The sequence below is a fragment of the Cibotium barometz genome, chromosome 51, assembly GCF_041138505.1.
Source record: "Cibotium barometz isolate CiBa-2024 chromosome 51, ASM4113850v1, whole genome shotgun sequence".
Classification (NCBI taxonomy): Eukaryota; Viridiplantae; Streptophyta; class Polypodiopsida; order Cyatheales; family Cibotiaceae; genus Cibotium; species Cibotium barometz.
The window spans coordinates 7,914,390-7,938,830 of record NC_141096.1 but is presented as its reverse complement, the minus strand read 5'-3'; the positions used below and the strand labels follow the sequence as shown (position 1 = coordinate 7,938,830).

The following is a 24,441-nucleotide window of genomic DNA, read 5'->3' as shown; positions in this document are numbered from 1 at the left end:
CTATTCACATCATTCCTACATCCGTTCACATCATTTCTATATCCAATCACATTCATTCATATCATTCCTATATCCATTCACATCCATTCATATCCATTCTCATTATTCCTATATCTATTCACATCCACTCATATCCATTCTCATCATTCCTATATCTATTCACATCTACTCATATCCATTCTCATTCATTCATATCATTCTTATATTCATTTACATCCACTTATATCTATTCACATCATTCCTACATCCGTTCACATCATTCCTATATCCATTCACATTCATTTATATCATTCCTATATTCATCATTTATATCCATCATTTATATCATTCCTATATTCATTCATATCCATTGAATGATTCTATAAAATTTGTGCATAACCTTCTTTATTTTTCTGACTACTGAATAATGCATAAAAATATCTATGCCTAGAATATGATGGGAATTCCTCTTTTTGCTTTATTAAAAATATGCATAAGAATAAGATTTATCTTTTTTCTGGAAAATTTTACCATAGCCTCGTTGTAATTACTGAGAATGTTCAATTATCTATTTTAAAATGAATACTTGTAATGAAAATATGATATGAACTCTTGTTTTAGACTAAAATTAAATTATGCATACATAACATAATTATAATCATAATTTTAAGCATAATTATGAATAAATCTCTTGATTATTCTAAAATAACCATTCCTCTTTTCTAAAAATGTTAGCATAACCCTCTTTCAATTTAGAATGAGTTAGTATGATTTTTCTTACTCATAATCAAGTTAAAAAGAATTAACTATCATTTTTACTAGATTAAAAATCATGAAAATATCTAATCTCTTCCTCTAGCTTATCAAGCCTAGAGTTTTGATTAAAATAAAGAGATTATCATTGAGAATCATCCTTCTAACAAGGATCTAATCATAAAGATGACTAATCTTTCCAAAAGAGAGAATACCAGTTCAAACAAGTAAATAAAAGACAGGTAATCGGCAAACCATCAGTGACTGTGTATATTACTACTTTTGAATAAATGAAAGAATGAATACATAAGCAGTGCGCTTTGCATCTTAAGATGCTAATAGGTGTGGTACAAAGTGTCACATACATTCAGTATATTGGTTGGATCCTCATAGCTATTCACCGAATAAGCATTGAATGACTAAGAATAAAACTATGGGTTAACATTGAGTTCTATGCAAGTCACTAAAGCAATCATACTATCGTTAACAAAACCTACTCACTTCAAAACATTAGAAATAACATCTCTCATTATAACTTTGTGGAGAAGACACTCTCAAATTTCTTGTATGGAATAGTGCCGAAATTGTGATTTTTTTTCCAAAATTGCTCTTTATTTATATCTTTAAGTATATGAGTTGTAGCTTCCAACTTAGCTTCGCATAATGTGCATACAATGGCTCCAATGAACCTTCACATGCCAACATCGCCACATAATTATTTGTGCCTTTGGCATGTTCACACTTGAATCCGGCAAACAAGCAAACCATCGTGCTCACACCGGAGAAGTCAACCATTGCCAATTTTATTTATATTTTTCCAGGAAAGGAAGCCCATGAAATTGTTAAGGTCTATTTTAATGTGAATTCCATTGAAAGGATAAATAGCCTAAAATTTTTAAAACATCTCTTGGTAGACATAACTTCTTTGAGGATGGAGGGGTAATTTAATTCTACATTATGCAATCTTCCTGCAACATATCTATAAATTTTCTCTTTGCCATCCTTTATTTATGTAAGAATGCTACCCCAATATTTATCATAGGTGTTATAATATATAGTAAGATGTCCACTTGTGGTGGGAAGATGCATTTTTGCAAGGGAGAGGCATTTTTATTTGATTTTCTTGATTGCTTCTCTTTGTTTATTGGTCTATTCAAATTTTCCAGTCAAGAACTTCCAAAGAGGTTGGGCCAATGTTTGGGGAGGTTGAGAGGGTAAATCCAAGAAACAAAATTCATACACCCAAGAAACCTTTGGCTTACTTTGATATCTGGAAACTTTTTAAGAAAACCATAGATCTTCTACAATATATGTCCCTAAAGCATAGTTTGTCCCACATAGATTGTTACTCCCCAAAAATTAATAAGTTTTAAAAAATATATGTAACTTTGTTTTAAAATCCATAAATCTAAACATCTGAATCTCATCATAGGCTACATGAGGTGCTCTCCGAGACATTTAAAGAGCTATAAACTTTTTGAACTCTTTAAGGACTAAATCAATGCATCTTTGAAACGCTGAGTGTATACTCTTCAGACCAAATGAAATCGCCTTCCATTGATGGAACTACAAAAGCCATTAATCTTTTAAAGAAATATATGTAACTTTGTTTTAAAATCCATAAATCTAAACTTTGAAACTCTGAGGGTATACTCTTCAGACTAAATGAAATCACCTTCCATTGATGGAACTACAAAAGCCATTATATCTTTATCCTTTTTGGCAATCTTGATTTGATGAAAGAAAATTTTCATATCCATCTGAGAGAACCATTTTGCAGAGAAGAGGTTAACTTGATCAGATCATCTTTATCGAGAATATGATATTTTTTATCTATCACATATTGATGAAGTTTTTTGTCGTCAATCACCATTCGTTTTTTCCCTCTCTTGATCTCATTATAATTGTTAATGAACAAGGCAAGAGAGGACTATTCTGTATCAACTTCTTTAATTAGTCTATTTTTTTGTTAATGTGAAGAAGGCAAGAGAGGACCAATCTAAGTCGACTTCCTTAATTAGTCCCTTTTTTAGCATCTCTTGGATGAGATCTCTAAATTCTTCAAGTTCATCAAGATTCATAGCAACATGAGAGGCTTTGGTCAGAGTGGGAGAGGCTTTGGTTAGAGTGGCTCTTTCTTTGAGTGGCAGCTCTACTTCAAATTTAGATTTCTCCCATCTAGCAAGATAGTCTTCAAAGCAAATTGTTAGGTATTTTGTATACATTGCTTTGATTTTTATAGCATACCTTTACCTTTTTGTGTTGAAGGAAGCTTCAGTAGAACCCTCTTTATTGGGTAGTTTGACCACCTTCTTGATAGGATTGATGATGAGGGAAGCTCCTCCTTTAATATTTAGATATTTATAATGACCCTTTTTTATCTAAGTGATCCTGGAGATATTATCTTCAGAATAGACCGCATACATTTCGAAGGTATGTAGGAAGTTTGTGTTGATCAAGGTACTAATCAAGAGATCAAGGTTATCTTTCTTATGGACATACAATCTGACTCGAGGAGATTGCATGCTTCATGTATGGAAGGATTATTGCTTGTTTGGATACCCGAAGGAGATAGTGTCTAATCAAGGTAAGAATATTCTTAATGATGTATTGGCAGCTTTGACTAATAGCTTTTCTATTAAGCATCGTGTCACCACATCGATGCTTCCTCACATGCCATCTTATCTTTTTCAGTGACCCCTCCTCCAAAAAACTTAGTTAACTCTAAAAGAAAAGAAAGATCTCCAAGTCTTAGAAGAGAAAAGTCACCAAGGACATAAAGAAAATAAGAACACAACACTAGTGCTATAGATCAAGGATAGAGGAGGATTGGCTTAATAAAGAATCTCAATCCAAAAAATAAATAAATCAAGTTTTCAATGTCAATAAAAGTCAATTACTGATCCATAGAACCAAGGAACCCTACGAAAGAAAAGGAGTTGGTGTAATTTCTAAAAGCCTGAGCTACATAAGAGAAATTCAAATGTACAAAGTTATATATAATCAGTAGAACTATATAATCTAGAATTCAAATGTATGAAGTGATATATAACCATTGGTTAGCTATTAGAAGTAGAACTATATGATCTAGAATTCTTGAGGCATCATGATGAAGGAAAGTAATCAAACTAACCAAAAGAATTTATAAAAACAACAGGTTGTGCAATCCCAAGACATTCGAGCCTCAATCTTACTTAAAAGAGACACGAGTTCTACCTTAATACCTCATGCAAGTAAAAGTTTGCAGGTAGAATTAGGAGAAAAAGGATGAGACATAATTTCTTAAAATTCTCTCTTATGAGTCTCATCTCACATGTGCCACACACAATATTAACTCTTCCTCTTAAGTTCAGTTTCCTCTCTAAATAGCTTGCCCAAGAAAACGAGTGAAAAGAAAGATGAAAAATCTAGGCAAGCTAGAAAACAAGTGAGAAAACATAGACATAATTTTCGAGAAGTTAAAGCTTTCATGCTTTGCTAATCTTGTGCTTATACCATGGTGTTGCTTTGATTTTATGCTTATACTATGATACTTGTAAACATGTAAGCTAACATCATGCCCCTGCCCCTCTTCTCTCTCTCTCTCTCTCTCTCTCATACCCACATATCAGTAGTTCTCGTAAATTTCTTATTTTAATTATGTGATTTCTTGTTGTTAATCCTAGTATGATGGTTGTGGTCCCCAAGGTGGTAGTCTTGTGGATAAGGCATTAAACTTTCTACTACAGGTCCTAGGTTTAAATCCAGGAGATACCTCATACTAAGTGTGTGTTCATATGTAGGTGGGCATGTAGGCTACCATCCACATACCTTACTTTATCATTGTTCAATCTTCTTGCTGCTTGCTTCCAGCCTCCTCTTCGATGATCTTGTAGGCGACAACTTTGTGCAATGCTTTTCCTTCAAGCTCATGCTATGGATCAGGGATGATTGTTGCCATGGACATCAAAGATTGTGACTCTACTTGCAATATTCGGTTCTATCAAAGCTGTGCAGAGGGTGTTCACTCCAATCAGCCGATTGACTAATGCGTAGGGTTCATCCTATGGCTTATTCACTACTTAACGAAAGTGGCCAATATTTGGAAAGGTGGTACCTCCTTATGATACTCGAGTGTGCGTGTGTAATAAGTAGTATGGTATATATGTGTATAGCTGGGTGAAATTCCCTTGTGTGACTAGCAATGGAATAAGACCTCATGAAAAAAAAAAGTATGATGGTTTTGATGAACTTTTAAGCAAAAGATGATGAACTTATAAGCAGAAGATGGTGCACATACCCACAAGAGAGAGAAAAAAGAGAACACTCGGACCTAGATAGATCCCAAAACCATATGTTCAGCTTTAGTCACACATCCCCCACATAATTAATTGGAATATAAAGTGGATTGCCAGAGCTTTAGTCTGATATAGTATATTTGCACCCTTACATTACCATAGTATATTTGCACCCTTACATTACCATACACGCACCCCTACGACTACTAGAAGGGAGCAAAGTACTCCCTGAGCCTGAGGACCCCTCATATCCTCTACAAAGTGAGGGCAAGGTAAGTATCAGGTGTCCAACCCGGTACCTCCAGGTTACAAGCGCCCCTACGAGGTTGCATACTTTGAAAAAATTCTAAATAAATGGGCTTGGAAAATGTGTGGATAGGGAGGCGCGGAGTGTAAGAGCACACGAAGATATTGCAACGCGCCCCTTCAAAACTGCACGGCGGCGGACGGGGACCCTCACTAAAGCCAAAAGCTCCCCCGCCCTCCCGGCCCGATCTCTCTCTCTCTCTCTCTCTCTCTCTCACACACGCACACACACACAGTCTATCGGAAAGTTCGCTTTGAGTTTACCAGACAATTTGGAAGACACAATCAAAGCAATAAACGGAGATCAAAGACTACCTCCGTTGCCCATGAAATCCATCCATCCCCTTACGCTCTGATGAGCTCGTTATTTATAACTGCAAAAGAGCCGCTCAGTATTCATAAACAAAAGTTATAACAGATAATCTGATGATAATTATTTGTTTAATTACAAAATAAGGATTATGTGATCAAGGCTTTCTTTCCGGGTGCGTCTGCAGCCTTCATGGTTTCTGCAATGATCTTCTGTGCGAGCCTGCTGCTGGCCTCCACTCTCATGCTATTGGTTGCATCAACCTTCTTGTAAAGCTTCTTGAGCTTGATCTTCTGGTATCTAGCCTTGAAATACTGCGCGAGCCCCATAATTAACACAGTTGTAATAGAGTGATATATTTAACTAGGGAATTAATGCCTGTTTTCTCGTATTGGAGTAATGGGGTTCAACAAAGGAGGAAGAGGAGGAGGAGCATTCCAGAAAATGAAGGCATAAGAGCGTGTGGGTAGAGGGGCTTTCATCAATCAAGATAGAGGAGAGTGGGCCGGTGTGTGGGTGGACACTGGAGGGTTTCAAAAGTAGTGTAGATAAAATTGCCATCGTGCGAGTGCCACTTTCTAAAGCACTTGAATACTCTCTACCTCTCATCTTCCTACACCTGCCTCACCCACTCAATGGAGAGCTTACCAACCTTTTTTTCCACTCCATTGTTTTTCTAAGCTTGAGTTGTCCCACTTTACCTTGAGTTCTACATAGTCCAAACAATTATATCCTTTCTTTCTTTTTGACTTTATGCCATGATTTTTTTCCACTTGAGTGACTTTTGAAAGTTTTTCCTACTTTCATGTGAACATCAAGTGATGTGATGTTCAAAACTTCTAGAGAAGGCTTCTTATTAGAAAATAGGTTTGCAATCCATCTATTAATGCCCAATCCATCTATTCATGCCCATGGAAGAGAGACTTAACTGAGCTAATAACTTTGATCAGATTCATTGGCTTGTGAAAAATTTGGACATCTAGGAACAGTAGAGTTTTTAACCCTGCAGGGGTAGATTTTGATCAGATCAAAGTGTTTTGTAAAATCACTTGTTTTTCATTTATAAGGGTTAATTATTATTATAACTCTGATATTGTTGATCTACTGCCCAAATTACATTAGTTCTGAGGAGAAAGTAGGAAACTTTGATAGGAGGTATATCCTCTAAGTTGGTTTTCTTTCTCTAGCATCCCAGTCTAAAGCTCCAAAGCATAGCTGCCAGCTCATGAGTTTGCTAGTCGAAAGCAAAGCACCAAAATTTGGACTTAAGACCCAAAGGTGGCTCAAGAAAACCAAAGGACCTATCTACACATTCTTCTCTCTGATGAAATATCTTACGGATAGTAACATGCTTGATGTCATAATATCCTGTGGATTAACAAGCCTGATGTCATAATATCATGTGGGTGGCTAATAGGCTTGATGTCATAATATGGGTAAAGGATGAGATATTGACATTTAAGTATTACAAGGGTACTTAGATTGATATCAGCCAAGCCTCACTGGGGGTAACTTTAGCAATACCTGATAAAACAAACAAACTAATGATATTATTGATTGATTGATCTTAAGTCACATCTAAGGTTGAAATTTGAAGGCCATAAACTAACTTGACGTTAAAAAATTAGCTAAATTTAGATTTTTTCCAAAATAGTGGCCTTCTTTTGCAACCCTATTGGCTTTTTTTGGAATAAATAATATATATACATATATATCAAAAATTACGTCAATAGATACATCCACGATTACACCATAATCTAATCACTATTTCTGTTACATTATCTAAAGAGACAAATCCAGCCACTATGTGGAGTTTAACAATTCACATTTTATCCCACCTAAGATGATAACCTACGTCCATGCCAACTTTCAATAATGTTTTTGTAGTAGAACCTTTAAGAGAGTACTCCTCTCACTTTTTTTTTCTCAAAGTGAGAAATGAATTTGAGAGGATGCATCTCTTTTAATACCCTAGATATGAGATTACATATAAGTTGAGAGTAACTACTTTTAGGATTCTTATGGCTATCTATGAATACCCTAAATATGAGCTTATCTATAACTAGAGAGTAACTACTTTTAGGATTCTTATGGCTGTTGAGTGTAACTTGGAAATCTAGTCAATAATCTTAAAGTTTATTAATCAAATTCTTTATTTCTTGACGCATAGTATGTGTTACCATATTATAGTAGTGATGTGTGTGAACACACTTAGGACCGCCGGGGCACTTTTTCCCTCACTAGGAGGTTTTTTCCCCCGTGCATTGTATATACGCCCATTATCTTTTAGGGTTGGTAATCTTTTATTTTTGGCACTCATAATACACTACAGTGTTGTGCTCAAGCTTCCTCATCTTCTTGAAGTTGTGTGTGCATTCCTGCAACCCTAATTCCAACAATTGGTATCAGAGCAGGCTTCCTCCTCCCGGGCAGCATCACCGGCACCTGCCGCTTCATCTCCTCCGATTGCAACGAGGTTTCACGAGCGTCTGCAGGTTAGTATATGCCGTGGGATAGCCCATAGGGCTAGTTCGTTTCAGAATTTTGATCTGAAGTCATTTCGCCCTCCGTTTTTGCATTCCAAGTACTGCGCAGGCAAAATCGTCCTACTGTGCAGATTTTCTGTCAAGATTAAAATCTGCAGGACAGGTGCCCATTCGTCTGTTTTGGGCTGTGCTACATAGCACAGGTCGATTTTATACAGGTTTACCTCTTACAGACAGCATTTACATCTAGTAGTACAGTCATTGGCCATGGCTGACAACAATGATGTATTCCGCATGTTGGCTACTACTGAGGATAAGTTGGATGGCACCAACTATCCATTGTGGGCATATATGATGCGACATGTATTGGTAGCAAAGGGGTTATGGAACATTGTGCAGGGTATTGATGCACGTCCTATTGTGGCTGGGAATGCTGCAAACACATCAGAAACAGGTACTGTTGATGATGGTGCAGGCACAAGTGCTGTAGCAGCTGTTCGAGAACCACCACTTTCAGCAGAGCAGATTTGTTGGGATGGTAGAGATGCGCAGGCTCATGCCTTGATTGCGCTGTCTGTCAAACGTACCATTATCCCACATATTCGCTCCTGCAGGACTTCTAAGGATGCTTGGGATGTACTTGCCACATTGTATCAGGCAAGAAATGAGGCTCGTGTTGCTTATCTCCGAAAACAGTTGGAGAGTGAGCATATGAATGAAGGTGATTCTATGGATAGCTTTTTGACAAAGATCAAGGATTTCAAAGAGCAGCTCATTTCTGCAGATGAAATCCTGTCAAACAGTTCACTTGTGCAGACTGTTTTGAATGGTCTACCAGATTCTTATCAGGGTTTTGCTTCCACTCTTCGCTTGATGATGAAAGGCAATCCCAATGCCTTATCATTTGAGGAGTTAGTTTCTGTTTTGCTGCAAGAAGACCAGTCAAGGCAAAACAGGAATATTATGCGTGTCGCAGATCAAGCTTTCGTTGCTAGTCAGAGAAGCGGGAAAGGTAAAGCTGGCTTTTCTTCTAGTAAGCAGAAATCTGCAAATGCTGCGCAACCAAAGAAGGAAGACAAAGATGAGAAGAAGGGTGACAAACAGAAGACATTTTGCAAGTACTGTAAGGGAAATGATCATGTCATCAAAGCGTGTCCTAAGCTGGCTGCGAAAGAGGCTAAGAAGAAAGAGGCTGGTATGGCTGTTGCAGATGCCTCTCCTTCTAACAATGAATCTGCTAATGTTGTGCTAGATACAGAATGGGCATTCAATGCGCAGTGCAGTTATGACCCATCTTTGCATGACACATGTATGTCTGCAGTAGATTCAGATGTATGGTACTTTGACAGTGGTGCCACTAAGCATATCACCTCGCAGCGCAGTTTATTCACTTTCCTTGAGTCTGCTCCCACAGGGAATACTGTCACTTGTGCCAATAACTCCTCTTATCCCGTTGAAGGAGTTGGACAGATTGTGCTGAATGTTGCAAATGGCAACACCTTTACACTTTTTGATGCATTGTATGTGCCAGGGATCAAAAAGAATCTGCTGTCAGTCTCCGCATTTGCCAAAACAGGTTTGGTTGTAAAATTTGTGGATGACAGATGTACTGTTCATGATCTCTCTTGTGGTGACATCATTGTAGCATCTGGTTCACTATGTCGAGGGCTGTATAAGCTCAATATGGATGGCAAATGTGTAGAGGATTCAGCATGTGCTATTATGGATACGCAGGCTATTTCAGATGCAAAACTGTGGCATGCACGTTTTGGTCATCTGAATTTTGCAAGTTTGCTGCGCCTGCAGAAATCTGAAATGGTGTCTTCTTTGCCTAAGCTTGAGGCACCTGTCAAGCATGTTTGTGAGGGCTGCATATTGGGTAAAATGCAGCGTGCTTCCTTTCCCAAAGATGGATCAGTGAGAGCTGAACGCAGATTGCAGCTTGTTCACAGTGATGTTTGTGGTCCCATGCAAACTCCATCATTTGGAAACTACCTTTACTTCGTGACTTTCATTGATGATTTTACCAGGCATGCATGGGTATATCCTTTGAAGGCAAAGTCCGAAGTGTTTTTGTGCTTCAAACAGTTTTTGGTTATGGCTGAAAATGTGTCAGAAAGTAAGATGGGCACCCTCCGTTCAGATCGAGGGGGGGAGTATATGTCTTCAGAATTTAATGCATTTCTGGCTGAGCGTGGGATAAAACACCAATGTACAGTGCCGTATACACCACAGCAAAATGGTGTGGCTGAGAGAAAAAACAGGTCTCTCATGGAAATGGCAAGATGTATGGTTAAGAGTCAAAGTCTACCACATGGTTTTTGGCTTGAGGCTGTCATGTGTGCCACTTATGTACTAAATAGGTGTCCCACCAAAGCATTACAGGTTGTCACTCCATATGAGGCTTGGCATAGCCGCAAGCCATCTGTTGGCCATTTACGTGTTTTTGGTTGCCTGGCATATGCATTAGTGCCTGTGCAACATCGCAGAAAATTGGATGACAAAGCTGTCAAATGTATTTTTGTTGGATATAGTGCTGAGAGCAAAGGCTATCGTTTGTATCATCCACAGACAAAGCGCATTTTGGTTAGCCGTGATGTTGTATTTGTGGAAGATGCAGTTCAGCTCTTGGTTTCATGTACTAAGGAGACAGATATCAGCTCACGTGATGTCTATGATACATTGTTGCCTCTTTTCAGTGGTGCACAGTCAAGTGCAATACCTCATGAGGCAGTTTTTCAGCCTATGCAGGTTTTAAATGATGGCACAGATCAGCCTATATCTGATGCAGATGTGCATGATGCACTTGAGGATGAGAGACAAGAGATTGAGGGCTCTAGGAATATGCCTAGATGGCTGGTGCAGACTTTGCGTGACAGCAAGTTGGATGCCCCTTTGTCTAGTCGCACTCGTTCTGGCTCTCATGGTGCCTCTTATGCGTCAGATTGTTATGCATTGGCTGTTTCTAGTATGTGCGATGAAAGTGAGCCTGTTTCATTTGATGAGGCACAAAGTTCAGAAAATTGGATGGCTGCTATGCAAGCAGAATACGATGCTATTATGAAGAATGGTACATGGTCTTTATGTGACTTGCCCCCTGGCAAGAAGGCCATTGGCACTAAGTGGGTATACAAATTGAAGCGTAAGCCTGATGGCACAGTGGATCGCCATAAGGCTAGGCTTGTTGCAAAAGGTTATGCTCAAGAGAAGGGCATTGATTTTGATGAGACTTTTGCTCCCACATGTCGTATGACCACTGTTCGTAGCATCTGTGCATTAGCAGCTCATAATGGTTGGAATGTACATCAGCTGGACATAAAGACTGCGTTCTTAAATGGAGATTTGCATGAGGAGGTGTATGTATCGCAGCCTCGTGGTTTTGTTCAAAGAGGGCAGGAAAACAAAGTGTGCAGGTTAAAAAAGGCTTTATATGGTTTAAAGCAAGCTCCACGAGCTTGGTATGAAAAAATACATGCATATTTGACTGCACATGGGTTTCAGAATAGTCCAACAGAAAGCAGTTTGTATGTTAAACGTGTGGATGCTGTACATCTAATCATTGCTCTCTATGTCGATGACATGCTGCTCACAGGACCAAATGAGAGTCATATTGCTGATTTTAAGGCTGATTTGAATGCCTCTTTTGAGATGTCAGATTTGGGGCATTTGCATCATTATTTGGGGATACAATTTAAGCAGTGTGATGGAGGTATTGCTTTGTGTCAGACAAAGTATATTGAAACATTGTTGCGGAGATTTGGCCTTGAAGACTGCAAGCCTATTGCTACTCCAATGGAGACAGGTTTGAAGTTGAGTCTTCATGATGCTGGAGATCACTTTGATGTCACACTCTATTAGACAGCTGTTGGTTGCCTCATTTATGTATGCATTACGAGGCCAGACATTCAGTTTGCAGTCTCACAGGTGAGCAGATTTATGCATAGCCCAGGCATTAAGCATTGGCAGGCAGTGAAGCGTATCTTTCGCTATTTGAGTGGTACTCGGCATCTTGGGTTGTTTTATCCCAAGGGGGGATCATTGCCGCCAGATTTACATGTTTTTTCAGATTCTGACTGGGCTGGTTGTTATGACACACGCGTGTCCACGAGTGTTTTTTGCTTCATGCTTGGAAGCTCATGCATATCATGGTTGAGCAAGAAGCAGCCTACTGTGGCCACTTCTAGTTGTGAAGCTGAGTACAGGGCAGCTTTCACAGCTACGGTTGAGTGTGTGTGGCTCAGACGCCTTATGGCTGATTTGGGTGTTGGGCAGCCATCTGCCACCACCATCTTCACTGACAGTCAGAGCGCATTGGCAGTTGCGCAGAACCCAGTGTTCCATGCTCGTACGAAGCACATTGAGGTGCACTACCATTATGTCAGGGAGAGACTCTCTGCAGGAGAGATCAGTTTGGCTTATGTGCCAACACAGGATAACCTTGCAGACCTTTTCACAAAGGCTCTGCCTCGTGAAAAGTTCGAAGCTTTTCGCAAAGCTTTGGGCTTACTCCCTTTTGTGGATTCGTCCACATAGCTAGACACTTCCCTATACATGAGTGCTAGCTCTTGTTCACCGCATCACTCCAGGGGGGATTTGTTACCATATTATAGTAGTGATGTGTGTGAACACACTTAGGACCGCCGGGGCACTTTTTCCCTCACTAGGAGGTTTTTTCCCCCGTGCATTGTATATACGCCCATTATCTTTTAGGGTTGGTAATCTTTTATTTTTGGCACTCATAATACACTACAGTGTTGTGCTCAAGCTTCCTCATCTTCTTGAAGTTGTGTGTGCATTCCTGCAACCCTAATTCCAACAGTATGGTCATCAATAGTAAATTTTGCATTATAAATTCACAAAGTTTCACACCATCGAACACCTTATGAAAATGATGTTCCACATAAACTTGCTATTTTTTGTTGGGTGCCCCTTCGGCACTATGCAAAAAAATAGCATGGGTGAAAATAGTGCGGTTCGCAACAACACGTAGTCCTATCCATCCAGATGGTGGTGAAAGTTTTCGAGCGGAGGAGTAGGAGCCCCAAGGAGCCACTCGCAAAGTTTCACCACCATCGAACAGCGTATGATGATGATGCCCCACCCAAACATGAGAGTAAATATGAGCTTATCTATATTAACTAGAGAGTAACTACTTTTAGGATTCTTATGGCTGTTGAGTGTAACTTGGAAATCTAGTCAATAATCTTAAAGTTTATTAATCAAATTCTTTATTTCTTGACGCATAGTATGGTCATCAATAGTAAATTTTGCATTATAAATTCACAAAGTTTCACACCATCGAACACCTTATGAAAATGATGTTCCACATAAACTTGCTATTTTTTGTTGGGTACCCCTTCGGCACTATGCAAAAAAAGTAGCATGGGTGAAAATAGTGCGGTTCGCAACAACACGTAGTCCTATCCACGATGGTGGTGAAAGTTTTCGAGCGGAGGAGTAGGAGCCCCAAGGATCCACTCGCAAAGTTTCACCACCATCGGACAGCGTATGATGATGATGCCCCACCCAAACATGCTATTTTTTGCTTAGGGTACTCCTTGGACATTATGCAAAAAATAGCGGGTGGAAACACCCCGTCCCGCCCATCTATCGTCGCTCGTCGCTGGTGGTGGTGAAAATTTGGAAGCCAAGAGGTGGGAGCCCCATGGACCCGATCACAAAGTTTCACCACCATTGGACACCGTATGATAATGTTTTCCCACCCAGGCCGGCTATTTTTGCATATGGGACCCTTTGGGCACTATGCAAAAAAAATAGTAGGTGGTAACACACCCTCCCGGCATCTAATGGTGGTGAAAATTTCCGAGCGGAGGGAAAGGAGTCTCATGGACCCGCTCGCAAAGTTTCACCACCATTAGACATTGCATAATAATGATGCCCACCCAAACTGACTATTTTTTGCATAGGGGACCCAAGAGTCCCCACTTCTGTTTTGAGGGAACTTATTTTAATAAGAAGAGATATTTTTCCATCCAAAAATATTTAAAAATTGAATTACCACTCTCTAGAAGATTTTCTCTCTCTAGGCCAAAATTGGTAGAAACAAGATCTTTTATATTTCTGAAGAGGGATTTGACTACAGGGGAAGATACTGGACATCTTGAGAGGCTGGGGAGGAATCTTACACCAGCTCATTTAGTTGGGTTCCAACCGCCCAACCATTGTAGTGATGGGATCCAATTAGGAATTTGGTTAGGTTTTGTCTCGGGTACCAGGGAAAAGAGTTCCCAGGCCCCCTATGCAAACATAAAACTAGTCACACCAATTACACACCCAATATGAAATTGCCTTTTTTTAAAACAATCCTTTAATGAAACAATTGTCACCGATCACAATCCTCAAAATCTCTTGTTGAATCCTTATTTCCAATCATTCCTTCATCGGTGTAATTATGGCGTCATTGGCAACTAGAACGCTCACCGCCTATTCACACAGGGGCCTTTTCGATAGTTCCTAGCTCATAGTAACCGGCAATATATTCACATAACAAAATGGAATCTCCGTGGAAGATCAGCAAGATCAACCAACAGATCCATATAAAAGAGTCATGGACTCATCCGCTTGAGGACCAGCAAGGTCAATCAACCAGATCCATGCCCAGTTTCAGAAAACAACTCTTACTCCTTGATTCAATATCTTTCACGATGCATGTGTGGGTATCTTCGGCGACCCAAAGCCCGAGCACCGTATGGTCAACACCCTCTAGGATCCTTCGCATGTCACCTAGCGCTTCACTCATAGGCCGCTTCCTTGGTCCCTCATCCACCGTACTGGAAGCTCACCATTTAAATCGAACTGAGGCTGGTTAAGACCTCGGTCGACCATGCTACGCGAGACGTCCTCCTTTGACTCTTCGTCAGCTGTGGCAACTTTATCAGTTAGGTCTCCATGACCTTAATCACAAGACGGTCAAAATGCTTCCTCAGCATTCTTGACATAAAAGAGTCATTTACAAACAGGTCACAATTACAGTTTCTATAATGAACTCTCGTCTTTCCACATTATCCCTCATCAGTCCACATTACTTATTCCACATTCAATTCATATGTGTACCCATTCTCATCCAATCACATCAATTTCCATCTCATCACATCAGATTCATTCATATCATCGTCACATCATTTCACATACACACTCGCATTCATTATTCCACATACACATCCACATTCGTACATCCACATCCATACATCCACATCCATATCCGCATTCCATACACATCCACATTCGTACATCCACATCCATACATCCACATCCATATCCGCATTCATACATACACATCCACATCCATATTGGAATTCAAATATTTAAATGAGGAAAGTGTAATTTTTAGCGTATTAAAATTATTGGGTATTTTATCTAAATTCAAAGATTAATTTTAGATAAATTTATTTTATCTATGAGAAATATTTAAATTGTAAAAGAGGAATTCCTATGACATTTGGAATTCCATCATTGAGATGGGAAAAGAGAAATTCCTAGTATATTGGAATTAATGATTATTTTAATTAAATTCAAAGATAAAATTTAGATAAATTTATTTTATCCATGAGAAATATTTAAATGGTAAAAGAGGAATTCCTATGACATTTGGAATTCCATCATTGAGATGGGAAAAGAGAAATTCCTAGTACATTGGAATTAATGAGTATTTTAATTAAATTCAGAGATAAAATTTAGATAAATTTATTTTATCTATGAGAAATATTTAAATGTTAAAAGAGAAGTTCCTATGAAATTTGGAATTCCATCATTTAGATGGGAAAAGAGAAATTCCTAGCATATTGAATTAATGGGTATTTTATTTTAGATAAAATTACTTTATGAGAAATATTTGATGATAAAAGAGGAATACCCATGACATTGGAATGCAATTAATTAAATGTAAAAAGAGGAATTCCCATGGTAATTGAGATCCAAGAAATTAGATGAGAAGAAGAGAAATTTTTAGTATAATTCAATTTATGATTATTTATCAAAAGTGAAGATATGGGTAGAATTGATTTATGTAAATCCCATGAATCCTTTTATTCAAAAGAGGAATATTGAATATAATTCATTTGAGAAATTGGAAAAATTATTTAACTACACTCCATTCTTTAATTTGTACTTGGGAAAGTTTGTCATTGTTCCTTATGGACTTCTCTTGTGTTTTGCTTAGGCAAAATACTTTGTTTTTTATAATTATTCAACTATATTACACCCTTAAATTTGCACTTACGAAAGTATGTCTTTTTGCCTTGTAGATTTTCTTGTGTTTCACCATAAAATTTACACTTGTGAAAGTTTGTCATTGTGCCTTTTGGACTTCTCTTGTGTTTCATTAGGCAGAAAACGTTTTTTGGATAATTATTTAACTACATTACATTACACCTTTAAATTTGCACTTGTGAAAGTATGTCTTTTTACCTTTTATACGTTTCTTGTGTTTCACTTATGCAAAGCTTTCCACTTCTTTGATTTGCACTCAAGAAAGTACATCTTTGTATCTTATGGATTCCTCTTGTGTTTCACTTAAGAAAAATTTTATATATTTTTAAAAAAATTATTTTAACTACACCAATTCTTTAATTTGAACTTGTGGAAGTACATCTCTGTGCCTTATGGATTTGTCTTGTGTTTCACTTAGGGAAAATTATGCCTTATGATTTGTCTTGTGTTTCACTTAGAAAAAATTATACCTTATGGATTTGTCTTGTATTTCACTTAGGAAACATTATGTAAACTTATTTTTGGATAATTATTTAACAACAATCCATCCTCTTATTTGCACTCTTAAAAGTTTGTCTTTGTGTCTTATGAATTTTCTTGTTCACTTAAGAAAAAAATTGTATACTGATTTTTTAAGATAATTTTTTAATTGCGTTCCACCCTGTAATTTGTATCCATGAAAGTATATCTTTGTGCCTAATGGATTTATCTTGTGTTTCACTTATGAAAAATTTTGTATACTTATTTTATAGTTAATGAAGTCAATTTATGGTTCTTGTACATTATGTATAAGGGTATAAGGATAATAAGAGTATACATATGGTATTTGACCTTACATGTTTTATGACATTTTGTTTCATTAGGGATATTTGGTGATGGAATATTTGAGAGGTGTTGAGTTGCCTCATATCTTCAACAAATGATGACACAAACTCTTGAAGAAGTAATAAAAATGCTTCATCAATTAAGAGATACGAGTAGAGTATCAAGCACCTCCAATGATAGAATTACTTCTAAAGAGAGTGAACCTCTTTACATGAGTCCTCTTAGCATGACTTATAGCACTTTGGATACCCCAACATATGACCAAATATTTTGTGCTCCTATTCCAGAGAGACAATGAGAAGTTATATGGAAGATCTTACCTTAAAAAGTTATATCCTGATCAACATCAATTATTAAAAGCCAATTATCGCCTTGTGCATAGTTGGTTTAAAGATATGCAAGGTATTTCTAATTTACGACACAACAAAGAGGGAAAAGCCTTAATACTTTCAACTATTAAGGATAATTATCATGAGATAAAGCTGTTGGATTTTCGAGGTGCATCTTACTCATGGAAGATAGAAGATGTGTATGCATGGTATCTAAAGTCATTACAGTACAGGGGAAAAAATATAAAGAAAATAATAGCTTAATCGAAATCCTTCTCAACCATGGATGAGGTATGCTCCCTAAAGTGTTATTTAATTCAATGTTTTGTGTCTACTTTAGTAAATTTAAAGTCATTCTAATAATAATAAAATTACAGGTTAGGATAATATGAAACAAACAAAGGATGATCATATGAATGAGGAGAATACCAATGGTATTGATATATTGCAAATAATATAATTTAAAAATACTTCTTTCATGTTTTGTTCGAAAAAAGATTTAATATTATTTATTATGAAAAAATAATAATGTTAATATTATTGACTTGTTCATTTATATTTATGATCTTAGAGTGACAATGCAAGCTCAATTTCTACTCCAAAGATGCTCTTGAAGAAGGTTACAAACATTGATGAGGTAGGTATGTTTCAAGTTGTACAAATATTATTTCATCCTTGGATCAGTTTATAAAGCCGTATGTGTATTTGATACTTTCACCTTGGTATCATTGATCATTTTTAACTACAGAGAATTTTATGGAGCCATACTTGTATTTGATACTTTAACCTTGGTTTCAGTGATCATTTTTTAACCATAGAATGAAAATATAAGTGCTTATATTCTGGACATGACACTTCTTAACAATACCAATTTAGAGAAGGTTAGTAATATATTCGATACATTAATTTTCATTTTTATGTTCATCTCTACTGCTTTCAAAGTATTCTTTTTGTTTTAATTATAGATTATGAAAGTATTTTGTTTGATGATAGGTACTTAATGAGGACGACTATTTGGATAATGATGCTTGGAACATAGAGGAAGATGTTGGCGGTCATTCAAATACTGAGTTGCTTAATATCGCATGCCATACTCAGGAGGTCCAATTATCACCTTTTTATTATTTTTTTATAAATTTGTCGAGTAGATTTAGATATTGTCACGTAGGCTGTAATGCCTGTGACCGACGGCAGACCGGATGGCCATATCCGGGGTTCAGTGGGAGAGGACGCCCATGCGTAGTCATGGGCGGCCAGGCTAGTGTGGACGGCAGGCCACACACTATATAGCCTGGGGGATGAGGGGCAATCCTCATTCTTCCTCTATGGCTGGGTGGTGAGCCAGAGGCCGTCCCCTCTCGTGGTAACGCCCGTAGCGGCGTTACGGATATCTAACACTGGTATCAGAGCATGGTTCGAAGGGATCGTGAGAGTCCGCGCGTGAACGGGGGACCGGAGCCCACTCGGTGGTTTTCATCCACAATCTCCTTACCCTTATCTACACAAGGGAATGTGTGGAGGAAGGAGGACCAAGACTTTTGAAGGGAAGAACTCTTTCTCTCTCTCTCTCATTCTCTCTCCCCGTCACACAGCATCGAGGTAAGCAAAATGTATTTGTTTTCATTTTTTTCTGCGTTGAATCGATTTGAAAAACTGTGCGTTGAAGGTTTTTTTTTAAAAAAACGCCTGTGTGTTGAGGTGGGGGGGGCGCAGACCAACCCCACGAAACCTCTGTGTGTGGGGGGTGGGGCGGCGAAAACCAGCCAGCCCCAGCAAACCTTGAATTGTGCGTTGATAGCTACAAATGCTGCGCAAAACTGTGTTGACTGCGTTGAATGGCTGGGCGGCGAAACCCATGCACGCGTGGGGTGGGGCGGCGAAAACCAGTCACACACTGTGTGTGGGGGGAAGGGAAAACCAGCCAGCCCCCAGCAAACAAGGCAACGGCGGGACGGTCATCAAGGCGCAGGGCGGACGGCGAAACCCACGGCGAAACACGTATCTAGTCGTGTAGAGGGGGGGGAGGCGCTGGCTTGCGTGAGCGTTGAGGCGTACCCGTTGAAGGGGGACGTGTGAAGGTAACCGGCGCCTAGGCCAGCCAGGCCCAGGCGGCCAGCCATGGGCGGCGGCGCCGGCCAACCAGCGGCGGCCAGTCATTGCGGCCACCCAGGCGGCGGCGCTGGCCAGCTAACGGCGCCAGCCAGCCAACGGCGGCGGCCGGCCAGGAATGGCGCCAGCCAACCCACCAAGCAGCCGGCGACCAGCGCCCAGCACACGCCAGACGCCCACCAGCGGCCAGGGACAAGCCCAAAAAAAAAAAACCATTTCTTTTATATATATATATATTTTTTTCATTATTCAATTTGAAAAAATTAAAAATCAAAAAATTCAAAGACCCTTTCTCTCTCGGCTGGGAAGGAGAATCATTCCCGTAAGAAATAATCCCGACAAGGGATAAGTGTTTCCGGAGTTAATTTTTGTTATGAGTTGCAGGCATATTTTCTCGTGGATCGAAGCATCCCGGAAGCGTCCTTGTAGAGGCTCGCAACGCAACAAATCGACAGGCGACCGTAAAGGGGGGTGACTATTATTCTCTCTCCACCATTGCTCATTTTTATTAGCATTTTTTTTAGTAATTTCCGAGTTCTCGCATTATTTTTGCAAGAATTAAAATGTCTGCTAGGCGTAGTGTGTCTCCACCGCCTTCTACTTCTCTAGGTTTTTCCAGTCTCTTGTCCTCGGTCGCGGGTTTGACCCCGATCGAATTGTCAGGCCGTACACGCCCGACCGTTGTTTGGTCCGGAGCGCGCTTATCGATCACTCGTGATCCGCCAGCGCCCTCCTCGTCTATTGACCCTGCCTTAGGACCCAGCGAGCCCGCAGCGGCGGCCGCATTGGCTGATGACCCCTTTCTGGCCGATGAGCCAGAGGACATGAACACTGACATCACCGAGGGGACCGAGGAGGACCTCTTGGATTATGACGACGATGACTATGACCTACTAGACCCTGCTGATGTCCTGACAGAGACGGAGCTCTCTAGTGGACTGTTTAAATATCTTAATGCCAAATTGAACACTATGGGTAAAGTCCAGGCTGATTTAGTCACGATGTTACAGAGCATCTCCACACGGTTAGATGCACTGACAGCCGCCTCGGCTAGTACTCCGACTCCTCGTAGTAGCCGAGCTCCTATAGCACGGGTGAGCGTAGCCTCGCCAGTGGTTGCAGGAGTACAGGCCGATGCACCTGCGGGGCCATCCGTAGCGACAGCTTCGTCGTTGTTAAAAGACTTAAAGCCGCCTAGTTTTGGTGGCGAGGAAAAGGAGAGAAACAAGGACTTAGTCAATATGTTTCTAGCGAAGTGGTCAGATTTGCACGCGCTGCGACAGCAGCCTAGCCGTATACAGCCCGTAGAGGCTAGCCTCTCTTTAACCGGCAAAGCGTACAAGTGGTGGATGAGTCTGACAACTCGCCCTGCCACTTGGACGGAATTTGAAACAATGTTTCGAAAAGAATTTTTGCCTGTTAATGAGGCAGAGAGAAGCTGGGAGTTATGGGACAAGTGCTCGATGGAGAACAAATCCCTAACTCAGTACATCTCAAACTACAGGGAGATAGTACTCAAGTTAAAAGGAATCGATGCATTCCGAACATTGCGGGGCTTTAAGAGAGGCCTCAAAGATGATTACCTTGAGTACGTAGAACCCCTACAGCCTAAGGACTTAGCAGAGGCAATTCAATATGCACAGATATTCGATGACATCAAGCGCCGTAGTGCGCGTGGTGGTTCTAGCAGGGCCGAGGGTAGTGAAAAGAGGAGGTCAGGCCTCAAAAGAAAAGGGTTCCGCAGTGAGAAACAAGGGGATAGGACGGACCAGGAAGGACAGGATGGTCATTGGTCTAAAAAACCGCGACCATCCAGAAAAAAAAGAGACACCGAAAACCAAAAGAAAGAGCAATATATTAAAGCGCGAAAGGAAAATCGCTGCTTTAATTGCAATGAAGTAGGACACACGAAGGCTGAGTGTCCAAAGCCTAAAGCCAGCACGAGTGGCAACGAGCCCAAAAAAGATGGTAAATCTTCTAGGCAGTTGCATACAGTGCAGAGACTCCCTCTCAGTTCCGCAGAGTTCAGAGAGGTGACAGTGTGTCATTGTGATGAGCATCACGCTTGTTCAGTGACACCAGCGATGTGGCAGCCTACTGTAGGTCCGCATGACATGGTGCGCATGTATGGCACCATAGGTGGCCGTAGAGTCACAGTTTTTATTGATGATGGAGCTAGTCACAACTTCTTGAACTACTCGTTAGTCAAGAAATTGGGATTGACTGAGACCCGGAGTGATCATGAATATACTGTTGGCCTAGCCAACAGATATGACAAAACGGTATGGAATACCGTAGTATTGGGGGTCCCATTATCTATGCAGGACTACAAGGCTCCGCTTGACTTTCAGGTCATGCACTTAGCCAGAGCAGACGTATATCTAGGCAGGGAGTGGCTGTATGGCTTGGGCCCTAGTCTAGCTCGGAATTACTTACATAATACGCTATGTTTTGAGCATGGAGGTAGAGTCATCACCCTGCAGGGCGACTGTACTGTCCCTGCCACACCACTTATTTCCTCCATGGAGCTGTGTACAGCGGTCCGCAGAGACCAGATAGCAGAGGTATATGCTTGTTACCCTCTTTTGAATTCTGTTTCCGTAGATGAAACGATAAATGATGTTTGCGTAGACAAACAAGAAAAACAAAATAACCTTGGACGAGACCCACTGTTTGAAAACCCTGTTTGGCATGCATGTGATTCAAACAAGAAAAAATCCAAGGTGAATGAGACATTAAAGAAAAAGTACGTAGATACTTTAACGAATTTATTAGAGGAATTTCAGGATGTTTTTCCTGATGATTTACCAGATGGTTTACCACCATCTAGGGAAGTAGACCATGGCATCGAAGTTATGCCAGGATCAAAACCTATAAGCAAACCTGCTTATAGATTAAGCCACTCCGAGGCACAGGAGGTGGAAAAACAATTAACGGAACATTTGAACAAAGGCTTTATTCGGCCTAGTTCAAGTCCGTGGGCATCGCCTATTCTTCTGGTAAAGAAGAAAGACAGATCTATGCGGATGTGCATAGACTATAGAGCTCTTAATCAGATAACGATTAAGAACAAGTATCCGATGCCACGCATGGATGAGTTGTTCGATCAACTCTATGGATCGAGATACTTCACAAAAATAGACCTGAGATCTGGGTATTATCAGGTTAGAATAAAAGCAGAAGATGTTGCGAAGACAGCATTTAGGACCCGTTTCAGGCATTTTGAGTTTTTGGTTATGCCATTTGGGCTAACCAATGCTCCAGCGACGTTTATGACGCTGATGGACAGTATTTTACGTCCATATCTGGGAAAATTCGTAGTAGTTTTCCTAGATGATATTCTTGTGTACAGTAAGACACAGAAAGAACACATAGAGCATTTGCGTCTAGTGTTCAAGTTGTTGCGAGAGCACAAATTATTTGCAAAGAAAAGCAAATGTGAATTTTTTGAAACAGAAATTCACTACCTTGGCCATATTATATCCGCCGATGGTACGCGGATGGAGCCAGAAAAAGTAGAGGCTATTCTTAAATGGCCAGCGCCGAAGAATCTCGAGGAACTGCAGATTTTCCTTGGCATGTCGGGGTTCTACCGACAGTATGTGAAGGACTACGCGAAGATCGCAGTCCCGTTGACTGACCAGTTACGGTCAAAAACAAAAAACATTAGTTAGGGGGACGCCCAACAGAAAAGCTTTGATAAGCTCAAGGTGACCGTAGCAGCTGCACCTGTTTTGACAATTGTCGATCCAAATGAGCCGTTTGTTTTAGAAACAGACGCTAGTAATGAGGCCATTGGGGCCGTACTTATGCAAAGGGGACGCCCAATTGCATTTGAAAGTAAAAAGTTAGATCGTGCCTAGCGTAACTACTCGGCTTACGAGCGAGAGTTACTAGCGATAGTTCATGCACTAAAAAAATGGAGACACTATTTATATGGTGCCACTTTTGAGGTCCGGACGGACCATGAAAGTCTGAAATGGCTTTCAAGTCAAAATGAACTGAAGGGTAGAAAAGCTCGGTGGGCGGAGATTCTACAGGAGTTTGACCTTCAGATACGTTACCAGAAAGGTAAGTATAACGTGGTGGCAGATGCACTTAGTCGCATGCCACCAGGGATTTCATTAACGTCTTCACAATTTCGTGATCACGTTAACAAAACCTATTGTTAACATATTAAAACTTGTGATCACATTGTATATTCACATGACCTGAGAAATGACCTGCCGGAACCCACTATTCCAGTAACACCTCCGGGCTTCTACTATTCCCGGCGGGCCCGCCGGGGTATGAGGTTTTCCCGGCGGGCCCGCCGGGAAAGGTAAAAGCCCGGCGGGCCCGCCGGGAAAAAGAAAGAACACCGGCGGGGTATTATTCTGTATATAAATACTGCCCGACACCCGTCGTACAACTTTTGGGAAGATAGTCCTTGTTTTGGGGGCGTGATATCTCTCCTCAAAGTACTTGTGGAGCTCTCGAGTTGCTAGAAGTGTCCTCTTGGGAAGAACGTCCTTATTTTAGGGGCTGTCGTCTTTCCTTGTAGGCACTCCTAAGGCTATTGGGCCACTCGTCCTTAGTTCTTTGAACTGGGGGCAGGGTGTGGTTCGTAGCTAATACTTGCGGAGATTTAGGGACAAATTTGGAGTCATTCAGCTTTGCATTTGAGCCACGTACGTAATCTACCTCATTCTGCTTTATGAATGGTTTGATGGAGCCAAGAGTCCTGCTTAGGGGCTTGTATTGGTTCTTGATACTTGATATAGTTTAGAGTAGACAAGGGTCTATTGTCCTATACTAGAGTATTGGGCAAGCATAGATCTTTGATTTTTTTTGTGAAT

The 24,441-nt window shown here is 40.1% G+C and overlaps 1 protein-coding gene across 3 annotated transcripts in view; it reads left to right on the top strand.

Annotated features, from left to right (window-relative positions):
- LOC147609274 (solanesyl diphosphate synthase 2, chloroplastic-like) overlaps window positions 1-24,441 on the top strand; it is a 139,281-nt gene that overhangs the window by 104,563 nt on the left and 10,277 nt on the right. Inside the window, exons 5-8 of one of the 3 annotated variants that reach the window (XR_015264247.1) lie at window positions 17,872-17,928; window positions 18,066-18,131; window positions 18,293-18,375; window positions 18,488-18,595. Coding sequence is in view for 2 of the 3 variants with exons in the window: in XM_086787737.1 (XP_086643863.1) it covers window positions 17,204-17,238 (35 nt within the window). In the remaining variant the exon portion in view is untranslated. The other 2 variants (XM_086787737.1, XM_086787736.1) reach the window with 2 other exon arrangements.